Here is an 18,262-nt window from a genome sequence, read left to right as displayed (position 1 = left end):
GCAGGTGCAAGTGTCAAAACAAACCAACATGTGAAAAGAGAAAAAAAATGGAGGAGGGAGAGAAAGAAAGGGGAAGAGAAAAATAGAGAAATAAAGGGAATGAAGACAGGAGTTGATAGAGAGAAGGGAAGAAATAGAAACGATGCAATAAACAAAGAGAAAGAGAAAAAATAAAGCTTAGAAAGAAATGGAGAGAGAGAGAGAAATAAAGAGTGATAGAGGGAAAAGAAAGGCAAGATAAAGTAAAGCGACAAAGTGGAAGAAATGGGAAGCAACTGCAATAAACAGGAAGAATGAGAAAAAAACATAAACAGGAATGCTGGCCAGCTCCACACTTCCTTCAGGCTTGGCACCACTAGTGCGAAACTACCATAATTTTTGTATCTTGATCGGCAGTAGCGTATGTAATGCGATCCTGTACAAAGGTTTGGGGCCAGAGACCGCATTTCCTACTTTTGACTGGTTGCCCGGATATTCTAGTTTGAGTGCCCGGATGTGGTGGCTTAGCCAACGGAACTAAAATCATTTCGTGCTTAAACGAACCGCCCTTGTCCCAGGGGCGTACAAAAAGAGACGGTGCTGGAGCTGAGCACGAAGTTAATGTGTGCGTACGTCGTGAGTATTTCTCGGTAATTGCAGAAAGACACGGCCGATTACGGGGCACGCAGTACTATATCCACTGAATGGTAGTATGCAGGCACGAAGCACAAATTTGCACCTCGTGACCTGCGCACTAAAGAAAGGAATGTAATGCCATAGTAAATATTGCTATATATACCCTTCAAGCCCTTTTGCTTTCATTTTACTAAGTGCCGGTTAAATCACTGCTCTCTCGCACTCCTGTGCGATGGCAACGCCAAGGAACATTTCGAAACTATGATCCGACCCGACGGAAGACTCGTTTGGCTAACCCTGATGCGCATGTTGTAGGTACAGCGCGATTTGCGATGAGCGAAAACAGGTGCCGTTTAATTAGGAGCGGTACTACATGCTGCCGCATGGATCCGATCGTCAACCTGTGGTCAAAGTTGGCTACTTTTTACGTTTTCGGCCAGGCATAGTTGAGTACGATCTAACATAAGACTTGGTTAGCATTTTGCCATGTGTGTGAATGATATTTAGACATCTCTTTTATGTTCACGTACCTGTCCCCTTCAATCACACTTCCTGCACTTCGACAACAAACGCCTTTAACAGCGAAGCGTTGAAGCTCGAGGTAAAATGGATGACCACAAAAACTGTCATCATCATGAAGGGCATCATGCCACATCATCATCGTGCCACAGATATGGGCAAATCCCACTACTCACCACATATGGTCCACTAAAATGAAGAAGGCAATAAACCATAAATAGAAAGAGAGGAACGGAGAAAGACAGAGAATCAAAGGAGAAAAACAAAGATAAAGGAAAAAAAGAAAGAACTAATGAAAGAGATGGAAAGAAGTAACCCCGGCAGGGGCGTAGCACGGGGGGGGGGTTTAAACCCTCCCCCCCCCCCCGAAGTCTTTCAATTTTGCTTGCGTATATATACACGCAACATACAAACGCACGCACGAACATACATAAAGTATGGTTGAAACCCCCCCCCCCCCCCGAAAAAAAATTCTGGCTACGCCCCTGGTAACCGGCGTTAGCCATGACGACTTGAGAATCGACTAGCTTCGCTGTGCCATGCCTTGCGCGACTCAGTGCTAACTTCCCGCATTTTTTTCATGAAAGCATGGCTAGTCCATATTCCGGGGTAACGTGCTATGAGGTCACAGACAAACTGTAAAGAATTTAAACAGAATTAGCACAAGCTGCCTATATCCGTGTCTGCCTTTCTTCTAGTACACAACTACACCCATCTCACAAACAAGGAGGTCACAGGCCCGTAGCCGGGCGGAGGGGCCTAGCCTCCCCCCCCCCTCGACATTTTGATGGAGGGGGGTGTTTTACCGAAATAAATAATGAAAATAGGTGTTTTCTGAAATATTTAAGGCCTCCAGCAAGTGCTTCCGAAAAAAATTCCTGGCCACGGGCCTGTCTGGATATAAAACTGAGAATTTTGTTTGACGTAACATTGTTACCAGGGAAATATTTATCGTCCTCGTGAAGCTGAAGAAATAAAAAGCACGATTTTTATACTTCATGGTGGAGGGGGCCCGGTGTGGTAGAGATAGGTGCTCTGCAGTAGAATCGGCGCACTTCCCCATCGTCTCCGGAAGCTGTGTGGCGATCGCTTTCATAGCTTCCTGGCAATTTTAGTTTCACTGAGAAAGCTATATTTTCCCTTACAATCCAAAAAGAAAGAAATAGATCCAGGTACCCCTGAGACGCTAATGTAACGAACTCCGACGCTACGTGTAAATTCAAAATTCCCGCGCAGAACCCTCATAGGCACGGCGCGCTTATCGCTTATCAACGGGCAAAGCGAAGTGCTCAGTTTATTTAACTTGCGGTACGTGGAAAAGTTACATTAGATTACCCTCTCCTGCATGACACTGAAGCTCCGCTGCTCTCTCTTCAAAGGCACAAGAGCTCGTTCTGTGCTATGACTGTTGATGCTGTTTATTTACGTCGCTTTATTTTTGCTTGCTTTTTGATGTTCTACAATCTTGGTACCAAGAAGAACAAACGCCAAGACATTTTAAGTTAGTGTAGTCGCGGCGTACGCTTATCAGTTCTTAAAGCAAGGACAAATGTTGTAGATCGTTTGTTGGCATGTTGTTGGAAAATGCATTCAAACCATTCAAACACCGAGTCCACGTTGTCATTCTACCGGATATCCGGTGGCGAGAGCCCAATCACCCAGCGCCACATTCCCCGGCCATCATTAAATACTCCGAAAATCGTTCGCCGGTGCTTCGGGTCATGTGCATAGTGATGAATCGAATTGTTTAATTTCAGCCGTACACATAGAGTAGCTAGGTAAGTATTCCGCGTTACTATTTTCCGTGCTTCTTGCGTGCGCGCAGCTCGCATCTTCGGCGGCGATAGCGTGTTCTCTAATGCCGGTGTTTTACCAATGAATGAAAGGTGCGTGCGGTTCGCAGTTGATGGTTGCGCTATAGCAGACCAGCAACCGTAGCTCCCGTGGATTACTTTAATACTGTTCGCGCCGAAACAATTCTTGGCCGTTCCAGTCTGAGCCCGAATTTATGGACACGTTTTTCCTCCATGGACTCGTTTCAGGTTCCACTCTAATCAATAGTAATGGCCCTTTCGTCAATCTCGCGGCTGCACCTCTCCTGGTGCGTCGTCGCGTTGTCAATAATTAGCTTGTACAAAGGTAAGTACAAACATTGCCTATTCTGTTGCTTCGGTTGTTTTAAATATTTAGTTTTCCACGACAGCCAGCGTACACGCTGGTGCACTACCTGCTATGTTTACGCGAGTCGATCGGCACTTGCTCATGCGTAGAACGAAACCCTGTTCAGTTTACCAAAACCTCATTGTGTCTGCATGCAATCTTAAGCGCACAATTGCCTTGAATGTATTGCCACAGTGTGCCCGAGTTTGTGGGACACCTGTCACCCACGTTGTATCGCGCTCGCCGCGGACATATGTTCGACAATGTTTCGTCATACTTCGTGCACATTAAGCGATACGTGTTCTAAACGTTTTTTTAAATTTTTTTTTCTAATACACGAAACAAAGAAACTGTTTTGTTTATGCTACGTCTTGGGGCTTGCGGTAATGTGTGCATAACAGATTCACGACACCAGTGATTGTAATAGGCTAGCAAGTTGTCTGTATGTATGTTGTATAAATATCTAACTTTTTTTTTTTCCAGTTGAATGTATCGCAGTCATGTCTGTGGACCTTGGTGTCGAATGGATGAAAGTTGCCATTGTTTCTGTGAGTTTATCATTTGACTACTCTGGTATTTTTTTATTTATCTTGCAGCAATGTAACACTCCTTTGGTAACTCTTCATAAAATAGGGCATTGTAGTACATGGGAAGCATGACTAATTTGTTCAGGCATGTGGCTTACTAGAAACTAAACTGTACTGAACAAGACAATTAGTCCTCACCGTACTTTTAAATAGAAAGTGCCATGGAATGAGAGGTGCAAGTTGTAGAACTTGCTTGATGGAAAACACTGCTACTGCTACTCATCTGTATTTACTGTCACCTTTGACTGCAAGGTTTGCAGCATAGGCAGCTGAATTGACTAAGCATTGCAATTAGACACTTGTTGCATGCAAATGCTCTTGGATTAGTTCCATACTATATTGTAATGATACTGTAATGATTGCTTACCAAACTGTGTATGTAATATTTTTCAGCCTGGAGTTCCTATGGAAATTGCCTTAAACAAGTGAGTTCCTTCTTCATGCGTTTCTCTATAATTGTCCCTGTAGATTCGTTGTATGCTGCGAGATTATGATTGAACTTATGCTTACACAATTATTTTACCTTTGCTTTAGAGATTCACAAAAGAAAAACGCCAGTCGCCATTGCATTCAGAGATGGGGAACGGCATTTGGTGAACAAGCTGTCTCTACTGTAAGTGTTCCGTGCTATCTATATCTAGGTCACATTTCATAGTTACTTTTATTTTTGTTATTACTTGTTCTTGCACACTGTTGTAACATAGTTGCTTTAAGGATGCATTGTATAGTTAAGTTTTCTTGTTGTCCCGAATTTAGAAGCATTTCTTTTTTTCTTTGAAATCCGGTACTGCCACATGATTAGGGATTCTATGATGCTGTTGCAGCATTTGCAATAGGTCTTGAAACTAGCAGAACAAGAGCAAAAAAAAAAAAATACAGTAGTGTACAGGTCGCTTTTTTGTGACTGAGTCTCGCAGAAAATCGTCAGCACAGCGTAATAAACCTCCAACGATTGCTTCCTGAGCTGTCTCTTCGTTACAGTGCACCTTAAACAAATGGGAGCTATTTTAGTTAGCATTTTTGCATATGCTCTTCCCTGTATCACTGATGATTGTCAACCGTGGTATTTGCTAACTGCAGTGACATCTGTGCTAACAATAGTTAATTTCAAATCGCATCCCATGTTGTCCATTCAACATAAGAGGTAGTAAAAGCCAAATTTTTTATTCAGATACTCAATGGCTGACCTGATCATGGTTAAATTCAAATTGAAGTTTCACTTTGCTGTGTATGTTTTCTAGCAGTTTCCATGCATAATGTGCATACCTTGTCCAGAGAAAGACTTGCATTACAGGTCTCTGTTTAGTGGAACGCTTGGTAATGCGGCCGACATTGGTGACATCTCGGATGCAAATGCCATCTCGAAGCACTGCACTCGCAGCACTGCAAAGAGGTGTAAATGGGTGCCAGCACCAACCACTTCTACACTTCATGTATACCCACTCAATTTAGGTGCCAATGTGCATGTTGTGTGCAACAATGCTGAGCACTGAAAGCGTCCACTTTCAGGAAAGGAATGGTGGCTCTGTCTTTGCCATCGTCGATTACCACATTGCGCCGTGCTCGCAATGTGGCATGGCACAACTTTGACGTCTTTGACTATGTTGTGCAGGGTGTCAGGTTTCCGGACAAGAGCTACTCTCACTTCCTCGACCTGTTGGGGAAGGAGAGGAACAGCCCTGTGGTGAAGGAATTTGAGCGTCGCTTCCCATACTACCAGTTAGAGGCCGACCCCAAGACTGGCGGTGTCTTGTTCAGGCACCCAGAGAACATGACCTTCACCCCTGAAGAACTGCTAGGCATGATTCTGGCCCACGCGAGGGAGTTTGCTTCAAATGCTGCTGGTGAGATTTGCCGAAATTCTGTCAGTACCTATAATTCTATGAGCATATAAAAACTTGTAGGCAGGGGTCTCAAACTCTCCTCAGCCAGCGGGCCGCGGTCGCTAAATTTAATTCACAAGGGCTGATAGAGTGAAGAAGGTTGGAGCAGGAATTGGGGGAGGGAGTTTGAATGAAATGTCAGCAAAGCAGACCTTTTCTGTATCTCATATATGGGTTATTTCTTAAGGGGATTTGGCGTAAAGACTCGAGAGATATCTATACCGATCTCCAAAATTACTGAAATCTGGACGCTGATTTTGAAATATACAGTTGTTGTGCTACGGTTATGTTTCAATACGTGGTGACCACATGGGGTGACTCGCAAAAAAAATGCTTGAGACCAATTATGCCTGTTTAGGCCTATCCGAACAAAGTGTTATTAATCGCAGTTGGGGAGGAGATATTGTGAGTACAATTTAGTAGAGTTGAATGTTTATGAACGTACTTAAGAAAATTTTAAAAAGGGGGGAGGGGATGAAGACAGTCATGTGTGGTCAGGGCCCCGGGTTTGAGACACCTGTTGTCTGGTAAGCCACAAAAAGTAAGAATGGGTTGGCTTCTAAAAACTTATGGACTTTTTCTTTAAAGAGAACAGCGATTTCATTTGTATCGGTGAATTAATTTCCGATAATACCAAGAAAGCGACAGAATGCCTGGGAAGACAGAAAACAGGCAAGAAGGAGTGATGATGCTGCCTTGAAATTTCCTCATCCATTTGCTGTGACTGAGAGCATCTGCTAGGGCCTAAATTAATTGCATTGTGTTCTAAATGAGCCAGAGACTTAACATGACAAGTTTCAAGACATTTTTGTTGAAGCAATGCGGCTAAAATACGAAAAAGGACTGAAATTCGCGATGCCATGCTTACATTCAAGTGCAGAGTGTTTGGCACAAAATTAAATAATTAAGTTTTGACTGACCTTCATTTTTTCTTAAGAAAATGAATCTAGTATTGTGAAATTAATGACAACACAGTTCTCAAAGGCTAACTTAGTTTCAACTGAGTGTTTCATTTTAGTGTCCCTTCATAGACCTCGATGGGACTTACTGTTTCGAAAAAAAACTGAAATCTATAACTTTGCACTTTCTGTAATATGTGGGAGCAGCAGTGTTAAGCTTGTAATAATGCGATGAGATGCATTATATTCCAAGATGGCAATGTTCCACACCCTTTTATCGTGTACACTGTTCGCTGCAGCCAAATCTGTGAATGGAGCCGGAGCCCCTGTCAGGCCTTGGTGCCTTTTGCTCTTGCCACCTTCCTGTGATGTTACAGGAGAAATAGTCTTTCGTTTTTCTTCAGTTGTGTGTATGCTCCAGAGCTTTTTCATTTATTTTTACGGTTTGTCCAGTTATATGCTGACGTGTGGCCACATTGCTAGCATTTGCCGGCAATGTTCAGTGCACGGTGGTTGAGTTCTTTTTGCATTGCTTTCCAGGGCAGACAATCAAGGATGTGGTGATCACAGTTCCTGCATTCTTCAACCAAGCAGAAAGGAGAGCACTTGCTCAGGCTGCTAACCTTGGGGGCCTCAAGCTGCTTCAGCTCATTGGAGCCAACACTGCTGGTAAGACTTCTGCTTATTTTGGGGGTTATATACAATGTTCATGTGTCATGATTGTATACTAGCAGTTGTGTTTTGCCAAGGTCACTTGTAAAGTTAAGCCAGTGTGTTTGAACATCTCATGCTCGCCTGATAACTACCATGCTGTCTGGGTGGCTTTGGCATCCTGATGCAGAGTCGTAAGGGAGACCAGTCGTGAATGTTCTTCTGAAGCAAAGGTCCCTAAAAACTACCTAAATCATTCTTACTTTGCTCATGTCGTGGGGGAACATTGCTTCATTGCAAAATTGCAATGCAAAAATTGATGCTAGACAAAGTGGATTGTAAAGGAAAATGAGCTGACCTGTGCATGAGATGGTTAGATCGTACTCTTCTGACCATGAGATAATGTCCAGGTGAGCTTAAAGGCATACTGACACCACTTTTCGAAGCTGAGCTCACTCTGCCATACAAATCTCCCGTATACAGAAACAGTTCTGAGCAAGTGTGAAGCTCAGAAAATGGTGATAAGGCATTTTATTTTGATATTAAAGTCAATACTCACATGGCGCACCTACTGACATCAACACTAGTGTGACATCAGGCTACAGTGTCAATTCTGATGACTTCACGCACCAGTATGGCTAGTTGTGATGACATCGGGTACCAAAACGTGCAAATTGGCAATTTGTGCATCACCATTGGAGCCATGCAGTGGAGCAGCCGTGGAAATGTCGCGATATCTTGCGTGAGCACGTAACAAGAAGCCCGTACCGTGTCGTGACGTCAGGGTACAGTAGGAACTGAAACTAGCTTTTAAAAACATGTCGTAACTAATTTTTCAGGGTGCACTCACGCTTGCCAGTACATTTTCTAGCAACTTAAGGACTTGGCCTATCACGTGACACAAAAAGACAACTGAAAGTTTTTGTGTCAATACCCTTTTGAACAGCATGTAGTAACCTGATCTCACTCGCCTACTCGTGGCATCAACGAGGGTTGTAACACGATGCTTTACAACTACTTGTCATGTGCAGCTTCATTTGCTGCTTAATCAGACAACTAATGCGTTATTCTTGTAGGCAGATCAGGGTTCCTGAAATTCAGGCTTTTGAACTTCACCTTGGTCTTGTTTAAAACTCAAATGAAAGATAAAATAAGTGCAGCAATGTGTGCTAGCTAACCTGCGTACTTTCTCTTTCTCGTAACCTTGTGCAGCTGCGCTGAACTACGGTGTTTTCCGCCGCAAGGAGTTCAACGACACGCCGGTGCACATTCTGTTTTATGACATGGGTACTGGCAGCACCACGGCCACCATTGTGGCCTACCAGACTGTCAAGACCAAGGACAAGATTCTTGCCGAGCACGTGCCTCAGCTTTCCATCAAGGGTGTCGGGTGAGGCTCCTTTGAGTTGCTCTAGTAGATTATGGCAGCTAATGCTGATGAGTACTAGTGCCTACTAGGGGGCGTCCTTTATGTTTAATGCATGCATTCTAAAAACAGTTGCACCATCTGGGACAGACCCACGTGGTAGCCAAGCACGTAGGGTGTCGCGTTGCTAAGCTCGAGGGTGCGGGTTCAATTCCCAGCCACGGCAGCCGCATTTTGGTCGGTGTGAAATGCAAAGAACGCCCACGTACTTAGATTTAGGTGCATATTAAAGAACCCCAGGTGGTCGAAATTCAATCCAGAAATTCAGTATGGCGTGCCTCATAATCATATGGTGGTTTTGGCATGGAAAACCCCAGAAATTGTAGTTATTACCATTTGCAACACCTTTTGTCAAGCAGTAATGACTGTTGTCTGGCTTGCCTGAGTTTCATTTCCCGAGAACTCTACACTTGCTACTTTTTTATCAGGAATCCCATTTTGCACTAATAGCATGCTCGCCCCTTCCCATGTTTTTTTTTTCATATATAAATATAAATAAAAAGCGTGCTTGCTATTCATGATATGCAAGTACCAGGCATGCAACATTAAAGCAAAGGAAAGCATGCAAAGATGCAAAGTGTACAATGATTATTGTTGTGTGATAAAGATAAGCACCAATAGAAGCAAGTATTTCTAGAAAGCATGGTTCTGAAATTTGAGGCTGGCTAATATGTGCAGGTATAAAATGTCTGCCAGAGCGATAAATCTGCCTGTTTCATGACTGACATCTAAGAGTGGCCAGTACGAAGGACCGTCTGTATATATTGGTGAATGTCAGGTGGATGGGCTTTTATTTGAATTGTGAAGTGCATACTTGCACAATAAATGTGGCAGAATCTTGACCATAAAACTTGGTACTATAGTATTTGTAAGTGGCTTGAACAACAAACAGAGATAGTGCCATTGTATAAATTTATTTTCTTCACGTGACTCCTGTTTTTTGAACTTTCTCTTTTGCATGACCTAACTTTATGAAAGAACCTTCTTTGAAGTGAACTTAGGAATGCCTAATGGTCTATACATACATGTTCTTTAGGGTTTTTGTTTTGCACGTTGTATTTTTGTAAGTCATGTAATCGTTATTCTGTTAACGTTCAGCATCTCCAACAGCTGAGTAAGTAGCATATGTTTAAGGAACTGCATCAACTTGCCCTCAGTTTTCTTCAAGCTTCTCATACTGCTCATTTGTGAATATGAAACTTGCTAGTGCGCAATGAGCACAAGTCACATAATATGCTAGTTGTTCTGTAGCACGGCCTTTATACTGCAGTTGGCTAAATAAAGAAGGTATACTACTCATGGTTAATGAGCATGATGTATACTTCATTGATGATGGGGCACTGAAGCGATGAGCACTGAAGAGTTGGCTGTTCTGTTTGAGACAGGTATGATCGTTTCCTGGGTGGCCTGGAGTTCAAGCTGCGATTGGGCGAACGGTTCGCTCGGGAATTCAGCGCGCTCAAGAAGACGAAGCAGGATGTGTTTGACAACAAGCGTGGCCTGGCCAAGCTCTTCAAGGAGGCCGATCGTGTCAAGAAAGTCCTAAGTGCCAACACTGAACACGTGGCCCAGGTGCGATCATCAAGCCTTTTCCTTTTTGTGGGCTAGAGTTTGCTTCTACTATAAAAGTGAAGAATACTGGCAGGGGAAATAGCAGTAAGAACCTTAATAGCTGGCTGATCCAGAGGTGCATTTGAGGCCTCAAAGCATAGAGACTCAGTTAGGTTACTAAACAGAGCTGGAGACCTGAGCCTAGCAAAAAGCCTCGTATGCTACTGCTGACAACAAAAAAGGCCATTGACATTCAGAACATGCGTAGTTAGCATTAATTAACAGAGGTGTAGGTTTTTGTGGAAACGAACCTGATGTTTTTGGGCTCTGTGCAGCCTTTTTCCCAAATGCATGTTATTCTTGTCAATTATTGCCCTTTTTAACAACTGATGCATGCAGATTTCCTTGCGCATACAATCTGTTTGAAATCCACACACACTCCTTTGAGAAGAAAGCCACGGTTTTCTCTCTCTGCAGGTTGAGAATGTCATGGAAGATGTGGACTTCAAGCACCCCATCACCAGGCCTGAGTTTGAGGAGATCTGCGATGACCTGTTCAAGCGTGTGTCTGCACCTATCCACATGGCTCTGTCATCTGCTGGCATGACATTGGTGAGCAGTAGGTTTTAATGCCTGTGCATGATTGTCCCCATAGTTCGAACAGTATGAAAATATTGAACTTGCTTGAAAAAGACTCGGCTGTTTGCTACTCTATGCAGCCATAAAAAAAAAAGTAATTTGCGCTGTGCTCGTGGATTATCATGGTATAATACCAAGGAAGCAACTTTCGCTGTAAAAAAGAAGCCTGGTAATATGGAGAAGGCGTAGAAAATTTAAAGCATATGGCAACGCTTCCAAGTTTTCGCAGCCTCTTGCTGTGATGTTTATTTTTATGCTGTTTGCTTGGGATCGATAGATGTTTATTGGCAAAAACTAATTTGTGCACATATTCTAAAAGAGCCAAACGCTTAGCATGTTTCAAGAACTAATTACCAGGAAACAATGGCCCATATGCAAAAAAAAAAAGGAATAGTGAGATCTGTAGTATTGCTGGTGCTTGGATCTTGAAAATAGAATTATGGAACTTTCACCTTTACTTTGTTCTCTAGTATTCAACTCTTTACCACAATATTGCTATTTGACATTAAAAATGTAAATGTCGTAGCAGTGTGTGGAAGAACTGAATACAACGTATTACTTTGTTTGTTTTTATGTGGGCTGGCTTCCATTTTGCCCACTGCTTTCTGCGCTTGTAAATATATGCAGCATGTGAATAGCTTTTCTGCATTTATTTCCAGGTAGCGATATTAAAGAAAATAGTGTTGAGCCAATACTTCTGTCGGTTTTAGAATGATTTACTCATTTTCTCCAGGGTGAAATCGACCAAGTGATAGTGGTGGGTGGCAGCACCCGCATTCCGCGTGTGCAGCAAGAGTTGCACGCTGCTCTGGGAAGCAACCGGGAACTGGGCAAGAGCATCAACGCAGATGAGGCAGCAGCGCTCGGCGCGGCCTATCAGGCCGCCTACCTCAGCAAAGGTTTCAAGGTTAAGCTCTTCCAGGTCAAGGAGGCCAGCCTGTTCCCCATTCAGGTATGCCTGGCCTGTCTAGTGATGAGGGGCTTGTTTTGGACGACACTTGCATAAATGTAAAAGTGCAGAATATCATTGAGAGCAGGAAACCTGTAACCTGTGTTGACTCGTAATGTGCATTTTACTCCGTATTCACAACGTATAACAGTGCATGCACGCAATGCAATGCCGTGTGCAGGCATTGCCACAGCAAAATAAGGTGTATGTGCCTCACCTGTACGAAAATTTGCCTCTCGAGTTCAATCTGTTCAGACTTATAGTTTGATACAGCTGGTCCTTTTAAAGGTGGAACTTGGAGTATTCTTGCACTTATAATTGGGTACAACTTGAGAAGGCACCGGTATTTCAACCTTAAGGATGCATACAAGCCTGCACCAATGAGCGCATGCTCTAGGCTGACATCATAAAGTGGGTGGTCGTTGAACCCGCTATTTCTAGAGGTCGACGCAATCATCTGCTGCTCTTTTTATGTTGTATCCAATTATAGGTGAAGCCAACAGAGAAGTGTGGTCTGTTGTATCCAAAAATGCTGAATATTTGCAAATATAAGGCCCATATTTTGTAAAACTTTGCCAGGTGCATGCCTTGCAATCTTGTGGGGTATGCTAACTGGTGCTCTGTAGTAACGCTTTGTGGAATTATCTAGCATGCAGGTATGCACATGGTGCTTTGTGAAGATTTATTTTTTATTGTTTTTCGCACTTTAAAGTGGGGTGGTCCTTCAAGGCGTAGATACGATATAGTATGTTGTATACAGATCCAGAATAATGGGCATGATCTAAACAATTCGATAGTGGCAAATCTAAAGGTGGAAAGCCTTTGGTACCTTTTCGACTCAGTCAAGGGTTTCTGGTGCATTCGAAAGCCAAAAATATCCTGAAAATACAAGCCTGCGTTAAACCGCTTCCCTTCTAGGTACTGTTTATAAACCGAATATCACGGGAGGTACAGTCATAAGATTTGCAAGAGTAGCCTTTTGACCTTCTGTTGCAGATGCATGGCCATATGTTCTGGCTTGTTGACATAGTACATTGATAATTCCAGATGGGGCTGCACTGATTGATGGAAAGGTCACATGCGCTGCCATTTTTCATATGACGTCACCTGAAGCGGAGATGAGAACAAGCTCTGCAAATGAATGCAAAAAACCGTTTGATTTTCTTTATTCAAAACTAGAAGGCCCTAGGCCCTCTGGTACATTTGGGCCACCAACTTTTGCAGTTGCTCGACAGGCGATGCTTGGCAATTTGGCTGGCAGTCTCTGCTTGCATGTGTTGTCATTACTCTTGTGCCATCCTTAAAGAATGCTGTGTTTGTTCACGTTGGATACAGTAGAATCTTTGTGATACGAATCTTAAGGAGGAGCAAAAATATTCGCATCGCCCGAAATTTCGTATCGTCAAAAAACTAGCCAAATCGCGAAATTGTTTTCAAATCGCGATATAGTATGCACAAAACATTTATTTCCATCGAAAGAACTTGCATATGGTCGATTCCACGAAAGATCAAAAAATGGTGTATACTTGATGTTCCCGATTTTCCTGATAATTTTGTATGTTGTGCACACATGACCGCACAGCACGAAATCGCAGTTCGTTTTCAAATAAAAAATTTTTTCAACACAGGAAAATTCTGCAAGCGTCGCCGGTTGACGACGACCATTTTACGAAGAGTGCGTTTTCGTAAATTCGGAACCATGCTGGCAGCTACTGAAGCCATATATTACAAATATCTTTCTTTTTAGCGGAAGTAGAAGTAAAGAGGAAATAGCTCTTATCATTTCATGGAATTCTGAGCAAATTAAGTATTTTTAAAAATTCACGAAAGACGCTGCGTTTTTGAAAATCAGTCAAATTTGGGATGCTATGGCTACTTCTGTGAACACCTTAGCTTGTTCATATTTGCAGTATGAATAGGCCTTTATGTGAATAATGAACCTCTGCATTTGTATTTCTCTAATAATTTTCAAAGTACAGTCGACTCTCGTTAATACGAAGTTCACGGGGACCGCGAAAAACTTCGAATTAAGCGGAATTCCAATTAACCACAATGAACGAAAAATACATTTATTTCAAAGCAGTTTATGAGAAAAAATCTGTGATTGCCGTTTGCTTCTGTTTGCTGAATCTTGCAGCAGAAAGCAAGACCTGCAGGCTGTATATGTGCCTGAGTGCTTCCTCGGCGTTGCTCTCAGCAGTGAAAAACCGCTGCGCGAGGGCAAGGCCTGCGGCTACATCAGCAGCCCGCGGCAGTGGCTCACTTGCGGCGTCGTCGTCGTCAACCTCAGTTTCGTGACTAGGCTCGCTGGGCCGAACCATCTCCACGATCTCAGCGTCCGACAGTGCACCGCACGTTTCTACCGAACTGTCAGTGGCAACGTACTCCTCGAAAGGGACGTCGCCGAGAGCTGGCAGGAGACCGTCGACGTCAAGCTCAATTGTGTCTTCTTCCCCCACTGTACAAGACGCGTCATCATCTGCACCACTTGGAATGAAGCCGCACGCCCTAAAGCAGTTCGCAATGGTTTCATCCTTTACGCGACCCCACGCTCGCGCCAGCATATGGATAGCACTGAGAAGGCTCACCTCATACTGACATGCATTGTCCATACACAACAGCATCCGCTCAAGAAGATGCTTCCTGTACAGTACTTTCACGTTTTTGATGATCCCCTGGTCCAGTGGTTGTAACACCGATGGTGTTCGCTGGCAGGTAGGCGACACGTATTGCACTCAAGGGCGGCACATTCATGTGTGCACTGCATTGGTCCACAAGGAGCAATACATTGCGTTTAGATAACGCGAACTTGCGATCCAATTTTGTCAGTCAATCCTTGAATAGGTCTGCGGTCATCCACGCTTTCCTGTTAGACGCGTAGTCGACAGGCAGCGTTTTCACGCCCTTGAAACATCTAGGCTTAGCAGCTTTGCCTATCACGAGCAGGCGACATCGCTCAGTGCCCGTCATGTTCGCCGCTATAAGCACCGACACTCTTTCTTTGCTACGCTTCCCTCCAGCACAGTCATCGTCCTTAAAGGTCAGCGTCTTCTCGGGCAACATTCTGTAAAAAAGTGCTGTCTCGTCGGCATTGAAGATATCTTCCGGCCGATATTCTCCCAAGTATTTGCGAAGCTGATTTTCCCTCCACGTAGCACATGTTGCAGCGTTGACGGCAGCCCTTTCCCCGTTCACGCTTTTAAACACCATGTCGTGGCGTTGCTTGAACCGTGTGAGCCACCCATCGGACGAAGCAAAGTTCTCGATGCCTAGCATAATCGCAAGCGATGGCGCTTTCGCTGCAACGATATCGCCGCTGAGAGGAAGTCTGTTGCTTCGAGCCTCCCGAATCCACATGAGCAGCGCTTGCTCTAACTCCGGGTGGGCGCCGGTGCGCATTCTCTTGCGAGACATCTTGAACTGGAATGCGTCCAGTACCGAGCGCTTGTTCTTCAGGATGTTAGACAGGGTATTAGGCTTGATGCCGTATTTCCGCGCAATATCTTGCTTGGCGGTGCCTCCTTGTTCAACTTCTTTCAAAATTTTGACTTTCGTCGCCAAGTCAGGCGTCCGATAAGGCCCGCGAGTTGCCATAGTAAATGCACGTGGAGCTTCGTCGCACGTGGAAACGCTGAGTCCGCACACGACCGTAACGAGATCAACAATGAGGCCCGGAACCGGAACCGCCGGAGCAGCCGCTCCGTGATCTGGGGCGCTGCATGCAACTGCGATGCCATCAGCTGACGCTTTGAGCTGCGGCGCTGTGGTCAACTGCGATGCCCTTGGGTGCCCGTCGCACACGCATTGTTGCTTAGCACTTCAAAAATAGGAAATTTAACAAACATTACGATTTCCTCCGGGAATTCGATTGAAAATAAATTCGAATTAACCGAAATTTCAGACCTCTAGCTTCCAATTACCGAGAATTTCTTCCTGTTGAACTGCATGCAAAACTGACGGGACCCCCACTCCACTTCCAATTAACCGATAATTCCAATTAAGCGACTTCGAATTATCGGGAGTCGACTGTATTAAATTTTCATGCTCGAAACACCAAAAAGACAAAAGTGCTCCTCGATTCAAAAATCTATAATAAAAAAACCCCAATCTCAATTTTGTTCAAAGTCCCCCAAAATGTTCTCAAAGGACTGCAGAATTATATCATGAAAAAACATGTTGCATCATTTTTATTAGAACAAAAGCAGAAAATGTCAAACATTGTGTTTCCAGAGCGTGGCAGCTACTGCATAAAGGACATCTCTAGTAACAAGAAAATACAGTAACACGTCTTTTTTCTTCTCTAAGCTTCGCTAAACAACAGTATTTATCTATTGTCGGAAAGTGGGAACTGTTCTGCAAAGAAAAAGATCGTTCGAATTAAATGCATTTGCGACACCACTTATTTCCTCGTCGACGGGCAGCACGGACATTTTCATTCCTCTGGATAATTTTTTTTTTTTGAGTAAATGCGCTTATATAAAAGCAACAAAGCTAAACGCGATATTTGTGTAGCTGAGTCGATCATGCATTGTAAGAATGTGAGAAATCGCAAATGGCGACAGTGGTGAACGGCGAGTACTGCAGTGCAACATAAGCACAGCAGCCACACATGGTTTGCCAGGCTTTGTCGCTCTGCACGAGAAAATGCTGGGGTGTCGATTACATTGGTTACACGATACATTTTTCACCGCTCGTCGCTCTCCCGCCCGGTCTCTGGATCCGCACCGTGCGGATCGTGTGGCGGATCGAGTGCCCGCGCTACAAGCACTCGTGTAAACAGAGTAGCATGCGTTACACGGACGGGTGCAAAGGGCAGCTCCATAGACGCCTGCCTGAGCAGACGACAGCCGATTTCATGCTGTGCAGTCATATGTGCACAACATACAAAATTATCAGGAAAATCGGAAACATCAAGTATAAACCGTTTTTTTGATCATTCGTGGAATCGACCATGTGTCTTTCTGAAACACACGCGAACGAACCACTAAAAGATGGCGACTGCCGCGAACGCATGCATTAAAGCTTCGCTTGAGGCAACTGAAAATTAAGTGCCAAAGTCTGCTCCACCATAGTCATAAGCGAATGACAGGTATGCTGAAACGCTTCGTGCATTTTTACGACTTTATTGAATCTAGTGCTGCGATAGCTGCATACCTTTTGAGCTGTGTAGTCGCTATCGATGATCACATCGATGGTGATTGTGGTTTCGTGCGCAATGGTTGCGGCAAATAGTAGTTTTTTTCAATCTGTATGCGTTAGTTATGCTGGCCGCACACGTGCCTTCGGAACTGCGTCGTTGCTGTGATCGCGTCTACCACGGTTTTGTCTGCAGCGGTTGCGGCAAGCAGCATTGCATTGACTCGGTCAGCGTTGGATGCACCTGTACTTTTCAGCTTCGTTGTCACCGTACATAATTGCGTTGAAAGCGACTGCAGGTTCATCCACAGCGGCTGTGGCAAACTATAAGCACAATTTCAACTTGGTGTGCACTGGCCGCGTGTACTTACGGAGCTTCCAGAGCAGTCATGCTGTCTGCTGCATGACTGTTTCGGTACCCCAAGTTCGTATCACCCGTCGCAAAGCAGGAAAGTGTTCGGAACATTCCAATTTTTGGCCCATTGGACACAATGAAATTCGGACGGGGAATTTCACGAATTCGTATTGGACCGAATTTCGTATGGGCTGGGTTAGCATCACCGAGATTGTACTGTACATCTTGCCACTTGGAAAAGGAACTCATTCGTTGATACTTTCTGCATGTCCTGATTATCTCCCTATTCTTGTTTGCATTGTTCACCATGTCTAATGCTAGCCAACTAGACCAATATTCTTCTCGCTAGCATCCTAGCTATGTTAAAAAAATTATGAGCACTTCAAAGCTTTAATTGCCCCTTAAAGCTTTCCATGCTTGAAAACAGTTGTACTTCAAGCTCATCTTTTTTGTTCTTTTGGAGGCAGAAACTAGTGCAGGCTTTATGAAGCCCTATCTGGGGTATGTCTCATACCCTTGACTTGGAATATGAATCTAAAAAAGACTGGTGCTATTCTATTCGAGAATTTGCAATTAAATACTCTGAAAGGTTAACTTCTCTCAAAATATGAAGGATAATAATGCATATGCGTATACAGTAGAACCCCGCTGATACGTTTTTGAAGGGACCGTAGGAAATAAACGTAAGAGACGGGAAACGTAAGAGCCGAAAAACAGGAAAAACGGCGAAATATTTAGTGGTACAGAATTTTATTTCAATTCTTACGAGCAGCACGAAAATTGGCGTGCTCAGCCGCAATCTAGTTGATGGATAGAAACGTGGAGCTTAGGACGGCCTCATCCATAGAAATGTAATCAACGTATGTGATTCTTTTAACACCAACAGCTGTAG

The 18,262-nt window shown here is 43.9% G+C and overlaps 1 protein-coding gene and 1 long non-coding RNA gene across 2 annotated transcripts in view; both read left to right on the top strand.

Moving 5' to 3' along the window:
- The first annotated feature begins 2,776 nt into the window (after positions 1-2,776).
- LOC125756605 (uncharacterized) lies at positions 2,777-4,306 on the top strand. The gene is made up of 4 exons (XR_007414630.1): positions 2,777-2,912; positions 3,177-3,273; positions 3,778-3,842; positions 4,275-4,306. It is a non-coding gene; the product is annotated as an uncharacterized LOC125756605 (long non-coding RNA).
- A 15-nt stretch (positions 4,307-4,321) lies between these two features.
- The window catches only part of LOC119376909 (hypoxia up-regulated protein 1-like), a gene marked incomplete at its 3' end in the record, with an annotated part of 38,172 nt that continues 24,231 nt past the window's right edge, over positions 4,322-18,262 (top strand). The window contains 9 exon segments of the mRNA XM_049411503.1: positions 4,322-4,325; positions 4,416-4,466; positions 4,469-4,494; positions 5,494-5,725; positions 7,204-7,332; positions 8,527-8,704; positions 10,126-10,312; positions 10,769-10,903; positions 11,664-11,882. Coding sequence (XP_049267460.1) covers positions 4,322-4,325; positions 4,416-4,466; positions 4,469-4,494; positions 5,494-5,725; positions 7,204-7,332; positions 8,527-8,704; positions 10,126-10,312; positions 10,769-10,903; positions 11,664-11,882 — 1,161 coding nt within the window.

This window comes from Rhipicephalus sanguineus, unplaced genomic scaffold (assembly GCF_013339695.2).
Source record: "Rhipicephalus sanguineus isolate Rsan-2018 unplaced genomic scaffold, BIME_Rsan_1.4 Seq2726, whole genome shotgun sequence".
Taxonomy (NCBI): domain Eukaryota; kingdom Metazoa; phylum Arthropoda; class Arachnida; order Ixodida; family Ixodidae; genus Rhipicephalus; species Rhipicephalus sanguineus.
This window is presented reverse-complemented; position numbering and strand designations above follow the sequence as displayed.